The 19,572-nt window shown below is 28.0% G+C and overlaps 2 protein-coding genes across 3 annotated transcripts; one reads left to right on the top strand and one right to left on the bottom strand.

Moving 5' to 3' along the window:
- Positions 1-7,110: 7,110 nt before the first annotated feature.
- On the bottom strand, positions 7,111-12,376 carry LOC123891528 (metal tolerance protein 11). Of its 2 annotated transcripts, none has more exons than XM_045941409.1 (6): positions 11,785-12,376; positions 9,846-9,955; positions 9,303-9,548; positions 9,037-9,117; positions 8,679-8,912; positions 7,111-7,697 (listed from the first exon to the last, which is right to left on the bottom strand). In XM_045941409.1, the coding sequence occupies exons 1-6, from the start codon at positions 11,966-11,968 to the stop codon at positions 7,350-7,352; spliced, it is 1,203 nt and encodes a 400-aa protein (XP_045797365.1). In that variant the 5' UTR covers positions 11,969-12,376; the 3' UTR covers positions 7,111-7,349. The 2 variants fall into 2 exon arrangements, with proteins under 2 accessions (XP_045797365.1, XP_045797366.1); XM_045941410.1 differs by lacking the exon at positions 11,785-12,376 and adding an exon at positions 10,705-10,857.
- Positions 12,377-18,305: 5,929 nt separating this feature from the next.
- Positions 18,306-19,168, top strand: LOC123892103. The gene is made up of 4 exons (XM_045941943.1): positions 18,306-18,530; positions 18,612-18,696; positions 18,790-18,922; positions 19,010-19,168. Exons 1-4 carry the CDS (start codon positions 18,515-18,517, stop codon positions 19,166-19,168), a joined length of 393 nt encoding a protein of 130 aa, XP_045797899.1. The 5' UTR covers positions 18,306-18,514.
- Positions 19,169-19,572: the final 404 nt, after the last annotated feature.

Below are 19,572 nucleotides of genomic sequence, written 5' to 3'. Positions count from 1 at the left end.
TTGTTTTTAATTCAATAAAACTTATTTTATAAAATATTTTAATTATTAAAATTATAGTATTTTTTAAAAAGAAATCAATCAAAAAATAATTCAAAAACATCAAAAATCACACCAAACAATCCATAGCTCTCATTATCATCATTCACTTATCCAGTTATCCTTACTCTTCTTACCAACCCAGAAAACAAAATAATCATGTTTCATCATTATATCATCATCGTAAACTCGTTAAAATAAAAAATCCCAAAATTCACAGCCTCTAATTTATTAAACCTAAGAAAAAACAAACAATCACAACATGGACATGGTCCCTCTTTGATTCAAATCAAACAATTGCATATTGAAAGCAAGTTTTGTGTTTCAAGAACCTCCAACTATCATCATCATCATCCAACTTTATATAAAACCAGTCTAGAATTCAACTTCAAACTTAAAATAATTTCTGGGTTTTCATTCAAACTCATTCAAATATATAGTTTAAAGAGTATGAGTAATTTCTATTGAAACACAAAATCATCTCTAATTTCTTTTCGTTTTTAAAAATCCAGAAATTGTTGAGTTTGAACGGAAACCATATGATTGATGAAATCCATAAGGAAGGATTCTCTCTGACGGTGAATAAAATTCTAGTAGTTGAAGGCTTGATAATTAGGGTTTCAAATTTCATATTTTATAAGATTTAACAATTATTATTTCAGTTGAATATATAATTCTAATAATTAAAATATTTTATAAATAAAGTTTTATTGAATTTAAAAATATATAATAATGACATGGATATTAAATTTGTCCACATGAATGTTGCCACATCATTAGTTACAAGGCCACATCAACAAAATTAACCCCAAAATAGGATGGAGGATCAAAACTAAAAAAAATGAAAATAGGGGGACTAAAAAACTGATTTTTAAAATTGGGGGACCAAAACTTCATTTTTTTGAAAATAGGGGGACCAAAAGTGCATTTAAGCCTTTATTTTTTGTATTTTTTTATAGATATTTTTTGTATTTTTTTGAAATGAATCCCTAGAGTATAAATATGATAATTGAATTGTACAGTTGTAAAAAGGAAAGAAGAAACTTGGGGAAACCATGTTTACATTTTATAAATTATTTTTCTTGGTTTAAAACTTTGATTGAGATAGCTAATGCAACGTAAGCATAATGAAAATTCAACTTTTATGTGTTTGTTTAATTTAATTTTGTTTAATCATCACTTTAAACTTCATTCATGTATAGAGATATTCAAAACGGTTTAAATGAGATGATATATAGTTGTCTTGTAATATAATCAAAGTTTGGAGGTATATAAATTTTAGATGGACTTTGTTACATATTTCAATTTCAAGATCTATCAATTATTTAGCTAATGAAGACACATATAACTTAAGTTTCTACCATTGAAATAAAAACTAGCTACTCACAATTATTTACAATTTTTTATTGTGTATTACACTTACACATACTTTATTTTTTATAAAAAAAAAAAATACTTTATTTTTGTATAAACTAAAAATATAATAACATCAAAGAGTATAGAAAGCATGTCAATAAGCCGACTCTCCTTTAACATCAGGTCTATGGTTGAAACTTCCAAGAAATGTTCCACTCCCGCCTCTAATGGCAGTTCATATGATAGATTTATCAAGTGGAACAACAATAATTACTCTTTGTACCATTCTTAATGTTGACGGAAGTTATTTTGGTTCCTCGACTCGATCAGATTTTGGTGGAATCATTAGAAACACCTTCGGTTACTATTTGGCGGGGTTTTTGGGTTACATTCAAGAATCTTCCGATATTTTGTGTGCTAAATTGTATGATATCTATAAGGTACTCTCATTAGTCATATAGGCATTAATGAGCTTCTCTACTACTAAGATTATTTACATTGTATTAACTATTAACCTCATAATAGGACCCCAAATAAAGTACCATATCCATGTATTGTATGAGTTAAAATTCCAACCTAAACTACCTAAAAAAAATATACTCTCATCCACACATTCATGTCAATAATATGATAGTAATTTTCTATTGTATTCAAAGTCTATGTACTCCATAAACATTAGAGTTTAAAATCACCACGCACTTAGAGGTATCTCTAGCTTTTGGTCCCAAAGTGGAGAATAATATAATGAATTTGAGATTCATATCATAAGCTCATGGTGGAGACTTAAAGAGGAACATGATACATAAAAAATAGTATAACAAAACGGGACCCAGAAAAAAAAATATGGCATATTTCATAATTTAAAATTATTGAAGGGTACGGTACAGTTTTAATAAGAGGAAAGAAGAAACATGAGAAAACCTAATTTTCATTTTTATATTTGCGGGTACTAATAGATACCTATGTAGCAATTAAAAGATAATTATATATATATATATATATATATATATATATATATATATATATATATATATATATATATATATATATATTTACAAAAAAAAAATGATAATTGTTCTAAATTTGATTTAAGTACAACTCAATGTTGAGTTCAACATTATGTGACATCCAGTTCATGCATTTATGTCAAACAACCACAGAAGTTTTCACTTCTTTGTATATAACTCGACATTGGAATGATTGGTATTTTTTTTACATAAAGAATGATTGATATTATTTACTGTTAATTATAACTTTGGCTGTTATTTCGACAACCATAAACGTCGAGTTCGTGAGACTTACCCTCACATATGGTCTTGACTATGCGTTAGGTGCTATATATATTATTCTCATGCAAAAGCGACATACATCTCATTTTTTACTCTTTTAATTTCTCACTTCACACAAATACATTGTCGGAAGCATGCAGCTCATTGTCGTGAGATGTGTTTTTTTGATATTTTTAGGTGCGAGAGAATTTATGTGAAGAAAAAAGCACAAGTGAACTTCCTGACTGACCCACAAGAAGAGAGATCGACACTTCGGCATACGCATGTTTTAGTATATGGATGGGTATGAGGAAAACATACTTGTGTAGATTTGGCTGGAATTTCTCCACTTATGGGACTGAGGATTTGGGAATTTCTTGTAGGACAACAGCCCTCAATAAATTTTAATAGTTACTTATATAGGAGATCGGAGGAATAATATAATAATGCATATTGTTTTAAGATATTGTTTTCTCGATCTATTTATTTATTTTGGTGTGAAAGCTCTTGGTTCTTTTAGATGAAAAGTAAAACTATTTGAAGTTTATATCCAATGATAAAAGATTTGAATAATATATAACTTGATGATGCAGGATAAGTTTCTTTATATGGATTGTATTGCATTTAGTTGATTTGAATATGGTGTCTGTCGTATTAGTAAAAACGGCAATATATTTATTTGTGGACTGAATGAACCTGGATTTCTTTTTGAACTAGATACAAAACTACAGGACGAGATAGGTGATGTCCGAGAGAATCCAATCACACTATGGGGCTCATGATCACAAAAATATCGCACCAATAGTTTATTGAGTTTGTATTATTATTTTTTTCTTAAATTGTTATTTTAGTACAAGAAAAACTTTAGTAAATATTTTTAATATTTATTTTGGTAAATAATAATTTTAATAATGAAATTGTTAAAAAAAAAATTAATAATGAAAATTTTACTCATAAAAAATAAAACTTATATTTCAAACAATAAGCACGAACCTGAACTTCTTTTTGAGAATATATATAATAATGATAAGTTTTGGACATCATTTGTCAAACAAACAAAAAATGTTTTAGATACTTATATATGTTAGAATTTAGATAATGCATATGTCAATAATACAATACACATTTTATATGTATAGGGTTGGTTTCGAGTGTTTGAAAGCCCCGCTTGAATACTAAACATTAGCTTTAATCAAAGAAACATAAATTTTTTAAAGACAATCATGTTTTTATTTAAATCGTAAATAAGATAAAAGACACAAAATAATCATTATCATTGTAAATAATATAGAAGGAGATATCCTAATCTATGACAGTTTTAATTTAATTTAAAATAAATAAAACTAAATTAATGCAACAAAAAAAAATTGATAAGGTTGGAATTTAAACCAAACACCTTTCAGACAAAACATCATAATTCACCACTAATTTATTGATACAAATATGATATTTAATAAAACTTGACAATATATAACTATTAATGTGGAGTTTCAAAATTTTAAGGCTCTAAAATTCTCTCAAAATTTAGAAGTTTGATGTCATCACACATCTAACACTTGTTATTGGGTCACACCTAGATATGTACCGGTGGTGTTGAGTTGATTTATTTGAATAAGCTTGATAGCTACATCCACAAATAGTGAAAAACTAATAAATACTATTGTGACCTATCAAAATTATGCACATAAGTGGTGTACCTCATAATTCACCAAATGATAATTAATAAAACCATTATTAATAACTTCTTGTGAGTATAACTCAGTTGATAGAGATATTGCATGTAAAATGCATGGATCGGAGTTTGAACTGTCGTACTCCCACAATTTCACGTTAAAAAGTGAAATTCTAGCCACTAGACTACTGACAAAAATAAAAATAAAAAAACGTTATTAATAATTTTATGTTTTTCAATTTTTTCAAAAAAATTAAAAAATAATAATATTGTCACATAAGTTGATATCAACACAAATGCATATTGAATTATTCTTTACTTCAAAATGGGTCAAGGTGTTATTTAGCCAGCGATAACTAACAAGTTGACAAAACTACTAATTAGAAGAATTTTCAACATTTCAACCTCTTACATTACACATTATATACCTTACTACGGAATAGTATCATGATATACCAAACTACTTTCATTTCCAACATTTTTGAAAAAAAAATTACTATTTAATTAAAAATACCCATCCTTATGTTCGAATTAGACAATTAAGTTGAGTAAATGGTGTGGGTTTTGGAATCATCTTCTCCAAGTCAACCGGCCTCTCATGAAGTCATGCCTAACATGATGTTGAAGAGCCTTGAAGATGAGATATTGAAGTAGGTGTGTAATCCTTAATACACAATTTGGACCTACATAATCTTGTCCACACAAAAAAAGTTGAATCTAATAGATAATCATATATAAGTAAGATAATTAATCTAGTAAAAGATTTGATTATCCTCCACCTTTTGCTTTGATGTACTCCACCAAGGAAAATGAATTCCCTTGTGTTAAATTTTGCTCATGTTGAATCTTAACCACTAATTCAACTTTGTGAGGTAATGTAATTTTAGAGGGTAACTAAAATTCTTCTATTTAAATTATATTGCTTGAATGATAAATTTGGAAAAAATTTAACAAGATAGCTTTGGGGAATTTTTCGTAAAAAAAAAAAAAAAAAAAAACTTTGGGGAATTTTAAATACCACTTAAAATATAAGAATTTGAAATTTATTCTTTACTTTATACAATGTGAATCTCAATTTGATCCTTATATGTTTAAAAAATTTACACATTAGCCCCTATTTAACTTTTTTGATAATTTGCAAATTGGTCCCTATATTTTTCAAGTTTTGAAAATTGATCCCTCCATTAATTTACAAAAATGTAAATATGGTCCCCACAAATTTTTAAGTTTCGCCAATAATCCCTATAAATTTTCAAAATTTGAAAATTGGGTTCCTAAATTTTTTAGAATGAACAATTTAATTACTCTATCCAAACAAACAAAAAAATTAGAAATGAAAAGAATTCAATTGAAGCATGAGCTGTTCAAAGTTTTAATTACTTCATGCACACATACTTATAATTTGGTTGCTTGCTGAGTTTTAGGTTGTTAGCCTTAGCGTATGCTCGACCAAATGCTAACTTTTAGTTTTTTTAGAAAATTTATTTTATGGTTTTTACTTTTTAAATATATGAAAAATGTAGATATTGGATTTTAAGTTTTTAAATCGTCACTTTGAACTGAGACATCATCTCTTCGCCCTAAATTTATCTATAAGAAATAATAAATTAATATTGTTGGACTATTTTTTTTGTCTCGGATATTTATTGTAAAAATTGAGGAAAAAGTGGAATTCATGGAAAATATTGGGACATAGAGATTAGAGAATACTTAGGAGTATCAAGTAGATTCCTCATATACATTTCTGAAAACATATGTGATATTGTATAACCCACTTTAATAACTGTGGTATTTTTTTCTTTTTTTTGTCTATATGTCTTAGGTAATAAGTTAATTATACTGACCATAGAAAAAGTCTTTAGCGAAATTTTGTACCAATATCATGGTAATAATAATAAATAAAAAAGTCTTGGGCGAGTTCTTGTGACCATCTAAGTATTTTCTCTTATGACGAAGTTTTGGGTGGACAAAAACAATTTGATCACACTATTTAGCTACAAAAATAGAAACAATAATAAAATAATATCTATTTTTTGAAATAATTAAATAATATTTGTGTGTCCAAATGACGTGTCTAAATAACTCCAAATGCTTAATCTAGTGGCAAAAAAACAGGTCTTAAATATGAGAGGTTCCGGGTATGAACCGCGTTAGTGCCTTTAAAAGCATGTAAACCTTTGTCAGTGATTTGAGCCTTGGATTGGGGAATCATTCCCTCATACTAAATTTTTTGTAACAAAAAAGAAATTTGTCTGAATACTTGTGACTATAAAGTACTGTGAAGTAGCCAGACCAAGACAAGGTTCACAGATGAAAATTTCATTTTGATTGTATATAACATTAACAGAGCTTATTCTTCCAAAAAAATAAAAAATTAACAGAGCTTATTGCTTTTGATTTTGTAAGTTTTATTTTACACCATTCCTCATAGTTCCTCATTTCAGACTTTTCTCACTATGTCAATATTTGTGCAGGCCTATGCTAAACAGTAACAAATTAGAAATTTATAAATTCATTTCTTTGGTTTTTTTTTATTAATGGAAATCCTTGTAGATTTTGCTATACTATCAGTTGAATATGATGTTTTCTCATGGTTTAGAACCGTGATAATAGTATCAGTTAAATTACTCGTGTGTACATTCAAAATCATGTTGGGACGGAGGATCCGTTCGATCTCATTCTTTTTATTTCGTCTATTACTATAGTTTTAGAATATAAACATGATACTGTGACATTAGTTAGAGACGTAGGGTACACATATCGTCTATACACGTCATATAACACCCGGAACTTTAGTTACTAAGTACGAGAAATAGAGTGAATTTCCTTACATAACAGGCTTCACAACACATCCCAAATCCATTTCTACAGCTCTCATTAACTTGTCAGTTACTAATTACTAAGTATTTAAGTACACAGATTTATATCTACCTAAAATGGTTCACATTTACATCCGAGACACGAGGCGAAAAGTGCAAATGAAATGCACAAGTTGGCATTGCTTTTCCATATTGATTCTAAGAATGTGCTTGTGCATGCTCAGGTTTGTGACTGAACTCATAATCAAGATGAACAAAAGCACGCTCGATCTCTGGCAAAAGTTCAAGCTTCTCTTGCAATGATTCCCCAATATCATGAGCCTCTTGTAAAGGCATGTCAGCTGGAAGGACGATATCAACCTCAACAAAGTAGTGAGACCCAAATGTGTAAGCCCGGACGGTGTCAATGTGCCTTACAGCCTTGTGGTGGTTCCAGCAGAGGTATGTAAGTTTCTGAAGATACTCTGGTGCAGCTGATTTTCCAACTAGGGAATTAACGTTTTCCAACACAGTCATTGACCATGTGCGAATCGTGTACAAAGCCAACTGCAGAAGAAGAATTACACATAAGTATTACAGGTGCATGTTATATATTAACAGCTTTAAGATGGTGGCGTGTTAAATGTAGAAATAAGAAATGTTTCCAGCAAAATAGCATAAAAGAGATGTATCAAATAATCATATACTCGGTGTTGTCAAATGCAGAACGCAGAAAATAATGGGTTGTTCAATAGCCACCTTTTGATAATACTCTATACTTAATCACATATCACGGAAGAATAGCAGTTTGCCAACACTGCATATGATGCACAAAGTTTGAGAGGTTGCAGTAATTGTGATAAGCTACTTAGATAGTTACAATCATCTAACACTGATCTCCAGCAGTGAGAGATTTCTTCTTAAAGAACTTAAAATCTAGATTTTTCAAAATATAAGAGCATCACAGAGACTGAGAGAATATGGATGGCTACAGTTGTTGATGGATGAGACTACTGGAAACACTGTTTGTGTACTTTGGTTCATTGCCATCAATCCCTAGGAATGAATCACACTCGTCTATTGTTAAGTAAAGACCAAATAGGTAGCAGTTTTCAAGTAGGTATGACAACGAACAGTGTCCAAAAAGGATCCTGATATATTTGTACCCTAATATATACCCATATGTTAGTATTGTTTGTATCATTGCCACTGAATACCAACAGACCTCAGAGCTCTATACCCTGCAGTCCAGTTAACTTGAATATGGCCCCCCACTAAATCCTAATACATTTTTGATAAACTAGTAAAACATTAATGCTATTCTAAAATGCAATGCATAATGAAATATTATGTGCATGTGTCAAGTATGCTGCACAGTAGATACTATAATACCCGTGCATTCCTATGCCCATAGGTTTAAGCAAGTTCCTAATTAGTATAGTCTGTGAATATCTAACACAACATGGAACATGAATAAATTTTGCATATGCCAATTGGCGTTCCTATTTAATTGGGGTATAAATTAGAATAAGGAAAATATTTACTTACAATGATGGCACCGACAGGATCCATCCAATCATCAAAATAATTAGCCAAAAGTGCAGCAATGAGGCCAATGACATTAGTGATCACATCAAAAAAGTGATCCTGAGCATAAGCCTTAACAATCTCATTAGTAAAAGAGCGGCAATAAATCATCAGCACGAATTTCACCAAAGTTACTGAAAGCATAATACCCACAACCCAGCGCTCTTGTTCCTTGGTCAAGTTGAAGGTATTATCCTGGAAATGTTGTTAAGGCAAGCGCATTAGGGCCGGTTACCAAGAAATTAATGAGGTCCAACAGACTACTTTTAACTGTTTATATGTCAACATTGCCTCAAGAAATGTAGCAAAACCAACTTACAGAGTATATTAATGTGCGGAGAGACTCCAAAATTATTTGTAGTCCCAGAGTCGCCATGACAGAGGCAAAAACAAGAATTCCCTGCACGCAATTTTGCATTTAAATTTCAGCAAAAGATGCATTTATAATTGATCTATCAAACATATTGATACACAACGCTAAGTAGTTTTTCTTCTTGATATCTTATTTGATCCTAAAGTAAATCAATGGCAAGAAGACAAGATGATTAAGAAAATTTCAAACAGAAAATTAATAAGAGGACTGACCAAAGGTTGCATCCGCTTCTTTCCGATAGGGTACTGATATGGGTTTGGTGTTTGCATGGAAAATGCAGTGAACCATAAGATGAATCCAGAAAGGAGGTCCAAAAGAGAGTCTAAAGTCGATGCAATGATGGCTAGGGAACCACTTCTGACTGAAGCATAAACTTTGGCAGCAAAAAGAACCATGTTTGCTATGTTTGATATTCTGATAGCAAATGTCTCACTCTTAGCTAACTTGTCTCGTTCCTCCTGCAATCAACCGTATAGATATTCAGCCGAGGCATTTGACTATAGGATTTGATTTACGCACACACAGACACAGTTAGTGTATATATTGTTTACACTGTCAGTCAATCATAATTATCAAATTGCTAAAAGCATTTAACTTAAATCATAATTACTTCTGAAGTCACAAATATAATTGCTTGTGTTTACTAAAATGTAAAACATTTTACACGAACAGTGTATCAAAATTAAATTCTATGACTGTTTATCAATCTTTACTTAGACCTATAGAGAGCAAGAATGAGAAAATGAAATAGAAACCTTAGACATTCCAGGAATAAAACCACGCTCTGCTAAGGCATCCATTTCAGTAAAGCCCTCAAGCACTTCAACCTGCTGCTGATAGTATTCAGCAATATTATCTTCTTGACCTACAGACATACAAAACAAAAAAGAAACTTAAAATTGTAGTCACAAAATTACCTTTTGCATCAAATAGCAAATATATTGGCACTCAAAAAATACATTCAAAATAGATAGCTTGAAAAAGAAAACTAAACAAACATTTGTAGATGAGAAATTGTATTTAAAGGCACATTATGCTTAGAACTTCTACAGTTTTTTAATATCAGTTGATTTCACATCTCTTTGATGATTGAACTTCATTCCACGAACCATAAAAATTTCACGAAAAGATTCACAACCACAACAGTCAAGGTGATAAGAAAACATAGAATTAGAAAGCATATGACAAGGTTATAACAAGATCAAGGGCCAAACAAGCAACAAAGAAACAACTCCATTTCAAGAAAGGAAGCAAAAGTTCAGATGCATTCAACAAAAATGAAAATCTAATTAACCAAATATTTTCAGCTTCTTGCACTTACAAATCGGAGAAAAAATGAACTAATTAACAATCACCAAAAAATATATTAGTTTATAGTCCAAAAGTTTTGCATCTAGTCACTAAAAGAGCATGCAAAAGCTCCCTTAACTTAAATACAGCTTCCGATACACCAAAAACAAACATTAAAACTAAGATACAAAATTATCAACCGCAAAAGATGAAATTCTCAACAAAAAAAAAAAACACCTTTTCTACCTACCCAACTTCCAAATTCAAATACTTACTAAACCCGGTAGAAAAAAAAGGAACCACAGAACATATCATACTACTCACCATGAATTATATCCATTGATAGCATCTTTCACAAAACTGAAACAAGTTTTAGCTTGATTGCAAAGGGAAACGCAAAAAAGATGCTACATATATATAAAGAACCAAACAAAAATAAATAATTAAGGAACCAAACACCAAAACAGAAAAATTCCAACAGCACTTTCCTCATAATCAACCACAACCATTGATACAAAACAAATTGCATATTCCCATTCCAATAAACAAAGATTCTCAACTACAAAACAAAGCAGATTCCAAATAAAAAAGTAACTATTAATTAAACAAAAAAACAAAAGGAAGAATAATTTCCCGAGTAAATATCCGATTTGTCCCGAAACGTATAGGAATAGATCAACTTAGTCTATGTTTGTATTAACAGGTGAGTTTGACAGAATCACAAAGCGCCAACGTGATTTTGCAAAAGCTGCATTTTGAAGCTTCAACAAAATCACAGTGCGTCAATACAACCATGATTTCGACAAACTCACCGTGATACCAAAAAATGCACTTAGTCACTTAAGTTAACATTATTAACAATATTTCAAAATAATTCATAAAATTACAAATACATTAATCAAATTTGTCCCATCATTTACTATTTATAACGCGCATAACAACATTAAGTTGATAATAGCAAAAAATGCATTTGAAACAAAGTGAATAATATATCCTATGAAGCATGAACACTCTGTGTGTCCCAGTGTCGAACTCGGACACCAACACACATGATCACATTGAATTATGATTTTTTATTTTTTTTTTGAAATTATTATCGGTGTTGACATGTCAGAATCCCCGACTCCCTGTTGTGTCCGGTGTTCATGTCTGTTTCCGTACTTCATAGATCCAAAATCAAGGAATCTAATAAATACTTTACAATTCTATAAATAATGTAGAGACTAAGCTGATACTACACTTTCAAAGATTCTAACATAACTAATCAAACATTGCATATTAATATATTATCTAATATTATAAATATTAACCAATCTAGAGCTGAGACAAAATGTATACTAAAAAAAAATATTTTAAAATGCTAAAAATATAAATAAAATAAAAATTATGAAATTGTGAAATTACCAAGAACACCGTAACAGTCATGGATACCAGGAGAGGGCTTGGGTGTCTTTTCCGTATGTTCAGAAGATAACTGAAAAGACTCGAAGTTTAACCGCCATGACCGGTCACCATTATCGGAAATTGACAGCAAAGAAAGTTCTTCTTCGTTCTGAAGCTCCACCGTTTCCGCCATTTTCCCGGTCATTCAAAAAACGTCGTCGTTTTTACTTGACTGAAAGAAGAAGAAGAAGAAGAAGAAAAAAAAATGGTAGGTTTTTTTTTTGGTTGGTGTAATGCAGGTGTGTGTTTATAGTAACGAGTTCCGTATGGGTTTTTTTTCTGGTTTTTTTTGGGTTTGTTTTTGAACCGGAAAAGTTGGAGTGAATTTAGTGTGGTGTGTGAATGTTTGTGGAAGGTGAGATTTGAGAGTGCGTGGAGTGGACGTGAGGGTTTAATTGGTGGAGATTGGTGCGTGGTGGAATGAGAAGGGAAGAGCGCGTGAGGAGAGGGTGGGTTGGAGGATATTTTTGTGTGACGGAAAGAGTTCTTTGAAGATGTGGCTGTTTAGATTGGAGCCACATGAATCTGAACCGGTGGGGGACCTTAGTTGCATAAAATGAAAGAAAAAAATAAATTTCTCTTATATTAAGAACTCGAAGGAGTATCATATAATGTGTTTTAAAATACATACCGTACCACATTCGAATTATGTGGTAACATATATATAATTGGATGCATGTGTAAAATAATTTTATATTAACAAGAGCACAACAATTAAACTAAAAAATAATACTTCTCTATATTTGTTGGTTTCATTTTCGTTCATTATATAGTTTTTGTTCTATTTTAGTCCTTTCACTATATTTTAGTCCTTTTAGTATAATGGTGTTTGTTGTTGTTGTTCCATTTGAGATGATGAAATTGGGAGAATCAAATGAGAACAACCAAATAAACCCTTATATAATCTATGGTGGGGATGAAATTATGTAGATATATGTGAAATTCAATGGAAGTGACTTAGCTCATTAGATTTGATAATAGTGAGATGTGTAATTAGAGATAGAAATAAATGAAGAAAATGAAAGATTTAGTAGTGTTCTTCATATTTTTCATAAATGGATGAAGTAGAAGATGAATGATTTTGATGAAGAAGATGAAAGTTAATATTTTTAGCTTAAAATTAACTAAAATGACTAATGAAAGTATATTTAAGGGGCCAAAGGCAAAACAATACAAAAAACTAGTTAAAGGACCAAAATAAAATCAACAAATAAGTTAAGAGACTAAATTACATGGTAAAAATACTATTAACCCACAATATAATCTTAATACTATACATTTGAGGCTTATTTTCTAAGCTCTCATTTATTGTTCATTTTCAAATGCTTTGCTCACATTCATCCTCACACAACCATATTAAAAGCATACTTTAAAAAGGAAATATTTCAAATTCAAATAATAAAATTCCAAACATACAATTATAATTATAATTAGTATAATATAAATGAAATATAATAAATAAATCACAAATATATAACACATAAATAAATAAATTATATTATAAAATATTATATATTAAATTTCGTGAATAATCGATATTCAAAGTCAATTTATTTTTTTAATAAATTTAAGTAATAATTAACCAAATTTGTTTAAATATTATAAAAATATAACCAAGTTTAAATTAATAATATATATTTATATTTCAAATAAAGTACATATTTATGAAAGATTATGGAAGAAAAAAATTTATTCACAAATTTTTTTTTCATGATTTTTTTTTCTAATAAAAAACGAATTTAAATACTAATTTTCATATTTAAATTATTATTTTATTATTATTTCAAAAGAAAATAATTTTTAAATCGAAATTATTATTTGAAAATAATTTGTACATTAATAGCATTAAATTGACTTCAATATTTCGAGATTTTTGGCTTTTTTTGGCTTGCTTAGAAAGTTGTTATAATTTTACTACCTAAATTAAAATTTTCATTGTTGTCAAATTTTGCTTATAATAAAGTCATTGTTTGTGTCTTGATTCAAATTCAAATTTCGTATCACAGATTTATTCAATATATAAAAGGTAGTATAAATCATGTGCATAGAACATTCCTAAAATATAATATTATATGTTGATTTATTTTTATTAGGGTAATTTAAAAGGAAACATTTAATTTCAAGTGATTGATATTGAAAAAATAAAGAAAAAAATTAAAAACATATTCTAAAAATTGTAGTCGGTTTATATATTTTATATAAATAAATTATTTGTTAAATTATTTTTATAATTAAAAGTAATAATCACGAGATTATTTAAAAATTATAATAATTTTTTCAAAGTTAATTTTAGTATTGCATTATAAGCATTTAATTTTCATGAGATTTTTTGCTTCTTTCTAATGTTTGTGTGTTAAATATTAAATTTTCTACAAAAAATCATAAGATGACATTCACCAAAAAAGGAATCAATATATTTGTTATTAATCGGTTTAATTACATATTATGGATAAAGTTACTTATATACCCATGTTTTTCCCTATATAAATGGTCTTTGGTTGAACATTCAAATCACACATTTTCCATCTCTTTTCTCTTTAGCTATTTTCTTTGTATTATTTTCAATTTTTCTATTTTCAATTTTTCTATTATCGATATTCTTCTTAATCTATATATTCATCATTCTTTTCACTTTTTGCAGATGTGGAACCCAAAAGAAGAATATAAGTGATATGTGAACTAGGGTTAAGTGATTGTTAATCATAATATATGAGTTTTAAGTGATTGTTAATCTTTCTCACAAGTATGAATGTAAATTAATTTTAAAGGTGTATTGTGTATTTTTTTTATATATAGAAAAGATGTAATATTTCTACCGTAAATATTATTTTACAGCTTAAGCAATGTGTTGCTTTGGTTTGAAAGATTATGTTATTGCTTTAGTATAATTAACTTTCATCTTTTTATTTATTATGATTTTTCTTTAAGAGTCTCATACATATATATCATAAGAAAAATTATAAAACGATGTTGTCATGAAAATGTGTTGTGTATATATAATAAACTATAAAATATTTTATATGAATTTTCATGTTATAAAATGAATTTGTTTTTTTTTTTAATGAATTGAAATAAATAAGCGAAATAAAATTTAAAATATTTTATAGGAATTCTCATACAGGATGTAACAAAGTAAAAAAAATATATTGAATTGAAACAAATTATATTTTATATGAATTCAAACTAATTTATAAAAATAAATAAATTTTAAATATTTTATATGAATTTTCGTGCAATATATGTAACAAAGTAATGTTAAATAAAATTAAATAAATAAACGAATTTAATTATAAAAATATATAATATTAAATGTTTTCTTTGTTAATTTTTTTATAATTGAATGAATTTTTATTTTTCTCATACATAAATAACATTAAATTGATTCCATGAAATTATTGAATTCCATTTTTTGATCCGAAATTATTGGCTTCCTTTAATAGATTGAATATTGAATTTAATGAATAGATCCATCCCGCAGCAAAATATAACACAGAGGAAAGGCAGTAGAAGACAACAATGTTCACAACACGTTAAAAACAAAATATTTTCTGTCAACCTGTGCAATCGGTTACCCGGTAAAGAAAGAAAAGAATTTTAAGTTTCAATGCTCCATACGTATGACTTTCACTAAAAAAAGTCAAACATAACATTGCGTTTAATTTGCATACTTAAAAAAGAAATAATTCAAATTGTTATTATCACAAATTTGTTTTCCAATAATTTGAAAACTTGAATAAATTAATTATTTTTGGTTGCAGGAATTTTTTTAACAAAATACAAGTTTAATTTTTTGTGCTTTTTTTTAAAATATGTTTTTATTTTAAACAAAAATTATTATAGTAAGGAAATAAAATGAATGAATTTATTTGTTGTTGTTGTATATATATATATATACATATATATAATCCTTTATGGTAAAATAAAATATGATTGTACCATATTAATTTTTTTTCCTATTTTGAAAATGTAGTATCCCGTCCAATGATCGACTATTTAAGGGGATCAATTCTACCGTTCACTTGTGGGGGTCAATTTAAAATTAGAGTTTTTTTTTTTTTCTCCGAGAGGAATCAAACCTGAGCCCTTTGAGATGGGCACACTTCAAAGTCTCTAGCCAACATCATTATGTGAGTTTGTACTATATTAATTAATATTACTAAAGAAATACCGGAAACATTTATAATTTATGTGCAATTTTTTTATAATTTAGATATGATTTATATTTACTACCGGAAACCATCAACTACACACGCTTAAGATACCGTGCAAAGTTATTTTCTTAAATAAATTATTTTTTTTGTATAAAAGAAATTTCATTAATACCGGTAAAAAAATCTTTTATATAGAAAATAGAAATTTTAACATCATCACAAACTAAATGCATACTCACCATCATCTCTTTTGATATTTACTAGACCAATAAGAAAAAAATTCTAAATAAAAAATCAACAATGAATTAGTAGCAATCATTTGTGTATAATTTAATTTTTACAACGTCTATAATCAACAATGAATTATCTGTACTTTTCGTTTAAAACTTGAGGTTGACACAAAATCATTTGTTGGAGTTTTGAATTAGCACAAAAGAATAGTATGATATATGTCTATATACAACTATACTACCAAAAATTATACAACCACACTTTTTAGTACAATATACAAACTCGAAATAATTCATTCATGTTACTAACTCGACTCATCTTAAATTTTGAATTATTATAATCTTAATCTTAATCTTAATCTTAATACTATACATTTGAGGCTTATTTTCTAAGCCTCATTTAATGCAAATTTTCAAATGCTTTGCTCACATTCATCCTCACATATTTGTATTTATTGCTCAATTTCAAATGTTTTGCTCACAATCATCCTACAATATTTGTATTGAATATAGATATTTTAAAAAGGAAATATGTTAACTAATTTTTTTTCCGAGATTTGTCACAGCATCTGTATTATGACCAAGATTTGTCACTAATTGTAGGATATACTATAAAACAGGAATATATGAGATTGCTCACTAATAATATGTAGTTTTTTTTTTTCCGGAAATTGTTATTAATTATTTATATAATTTTTGTTTACACAAAAAATTCAAATAATCAAATATATAATAATATAATAATATATAAAAAGGAATTGATTATTTACATTCAATACAAATTGATATTGATAGGCATAATTTTTTTTTTCGGCAATTGATTATTCTATATATTGACATTCATATATTTGTCCATTTAATTTAATTTAATTGTTTTTTCCGGAAATTTGTCACAACATCTGTATTATATTGATAGACATAATATATAGTTTTTTTTTCGGAAATTGTTATTAATTATTTATATAATTTTTTTTACACAAAAAATTCAAATAATCAAATATATAATAATAATAATATATAAAAAGGGAATTGATTATTTACATTCAATACAAATTGATATTGATCGGCAAATATGTAATTATGTTTATAAAAAGTAATATTAATGTGGTGATCCTATTTCATAGCAATCAAAGCTGTCAAATTGTGGCAAAATAGTATTAAAAAGGAAATATGTGGGGAAGATTGTTGCTTATAGTTTTTATGCTTTTTTTTTTTGGATCGCAAATATGTGGGGATGGTATGGATAAAGTCATTGTTTGTGTCTTGATTCAAATCATGTGCATAAAACATTCCTAAATTTTTATTAGGGTAATTTAAAAGGAAACATTTAATTTGACCAAATTACTCATATGTCCTTTTTTCACTATATATAGGACCTTAATCTCAACCCTAAAACTCATCATTTCTCAATTCTCTTCACTTTAGTTATAGTTATATCTCTTTGTTTATTTTCATTGTTTTTTATTTACTTGAATTTTTAAGAAAATGCCTCCAAAATATAATTATATTTCTGAAATTTCTCCATCCAAAGAAACATGGAATGTATTGGTTAGAATTGTTCGCATGTGGTTTGTTAAAGATATGAATAGAGATGTGCTGCCATATTCTTTAGAAATGGTTTTGATGGATAAGAAGGTTTATTCACATCTTGATTTTCAATTTATTTTTTAAATTTTTTAAGCAATCATATCTAATTTATTTTTTTTGTGTGTATTCTAGGGTGAAAAGATCCATGCAACAGTTCGAAGAACATTAATTTACAAATATGAAAAGGAACTCACTGAGGGCCATGTGTATTCCATAAGCAACTTTAGTGTTGCCACTAATGTGGGATCATATAGAACCACCAATCATGCCTATAAAATTAATTTTCAATTTGGAACTAAAATCAAAAAATTTGATGACAAGTTGATACCTGCTAATATATACATGATCAGTGAACCTCATAAGATTTTTAATGATAACTATGATACCGATTATTTGATAGGTTTGTCTATAATATATACTTAGCATAAAATTAAATAAACTTTCGTTTGTCTATAAAACTAAGACTTTCGTTTGTCAATTATTTATTTATTTTTTTAATAAATAAATAATGTAAAGTACTCCAAATTTTTAACCCAATACATCAAGTTTTTTTCTTTTATTTTTATTTATATTTTGGGATGGAGAGAGTAACTTATTAATCTTTATGTTTTGTTTAGTTATCGATTTAAGTGTATTCTACGTGGCCATTATGTGGACAAGCTGATTAATTTTTTAAAGTCTGATGCATCCGACAGTACATGTGTTGTATTGCTTTTTGGAAGGATGAATTTTTGGAAAGGTATCACATAACCCTCACCGTGTAATTTTAATAAGGCTTCGATGCTTAAACAAAATTCAACATAACTAAATTATAATTCAGGTATACCTACTGTTCAGAATTTCGGACAATATACAAGGGTGTTATTCAATCCAAATATTGATGCCGCTGCAGAATTGAAGCAAAGGTTTATAGTTTTCTCCTATTTACAGTATATACACGGAGTAGTTTGGAATGCATTTTATGTTCACTTAATAAAATATGTCTTTTATATCTATAGAATGCTGGACAGAACAATTTCTAAGCCTCATTCGATATATGCAATAAATGAAACTACAAAAGCACATGTATTGGATCAGTGGGTGTACAAAACAATTAGACATACTCTATCAACCCTTGGTTTATGTGCAATGGTAACCATTACTGATATTGATTTGTTTGTCTATTTTCATTTTAGATTTATGAAGTTGTACCTAAGTTGTCACAATTAAATATTGCAGGGGTCGGTGTACGCTATATTGGGCAAAGTAGAACATTTGGAACCTAACTGCGATTGGTGGTATTTATCCTGTGTATGCAATACCAAAGTGATTCCTTATGATAATATGTATTATTGGAGAACATGCAGTAGACGTGTTTTAATTGTTAGTCAAGGGTAAACATTTATTTTTTAAAATTTATATCAAAAGAAAATGTGTTTATTTATGGGTCATTCTAATATATCTAATGAAAGCATATATTAAGTTTAATTTAATAGTACTTTATGCTCATAAAATACAAAAATTTTAATATGAGATGTGTGAGCTCATGTAGCACAAATCCGTTATTACTTTAAATGAGATTCACCGTTTGATGATATATTTTTGTTAATGGTGTCAATAAATCGTAAGTTTGATTTCCTAAAATTTGACCATTAGTTTAGATATCACGAAAAGAAATTATATGAGTTATTTGATTTTCTAAAAATCGACCATTATTTTTTATCATGCGTTTTTTGTTACTCTATTCATCATAATTTTTATTTATGTTGTAAACAAAAATAAGTAAATTTTTAAAGGTTTGC

Source organism: Trifolium pratense, linkage group LG6, assembly GCF_020283565.1.
Source record: "Trifolium pratense cultivar HEN17-A07 linkage group LG6, ARS_RC_1.1, whole genome shotgun sequence".
Classification (NCBI taxonomy): domain Eukaryota; kingdom Viridiplantae; phylum Streptophyta; class Magnoliopsida; order Fabales; family Fabaceae; genus Trifolium; species Trifolium pratense.
This window is presented reverse-complemented; position numbering and strand designations above follow the sequence as displayed.

What these genes read in the sequence shown, in the direction of transcription:
- LOC123891528 (XM_045941409.1), bottom strand. Translation starts at nt 11,968, where the DNA reads ATGACCGGGAAAATGGCGGAAACGGTGGAGCTTCAGAACGAAGAAGAA. An exon ending in AGAAGCGGATGCAACCTTTG is followed by an intron (nt 9,118 to 9,302) that starts GTCAGTCCTCTT and finishes AATTGCGTGCAG; the next exon opens with GGAATTCTTGTTTTTGCCTC. An exon ending in ATCCTGTCGGTGCCATCATT is followed by an intron (nt 7,698 to 8,678) that starts GTAAGTAAATAT and finishes CTTCTTCTGCAG; the next exon opens with TTGGCTTTGTACACGATTCG.
- LOC123892103 (XM_045941943.1), top strand. An exon ending in GCTGCAGAATTGAAGCAAAG is followed by an intron (nt 18,697 to 18,789) that starts GTTTATAGTTTT and finishes TTATATCTATAG; the next exon opens with AATGCTGGACAGAACAATTT. An exon ending in CCCTTGGTTTATGTGCAATG is followed by an intron (nt 18,923 to 19,009) that starts GTAACCATTACT and finishes TAAATATTGCAG; the next exon opens with GGGTCGGTGTACGCTATATT.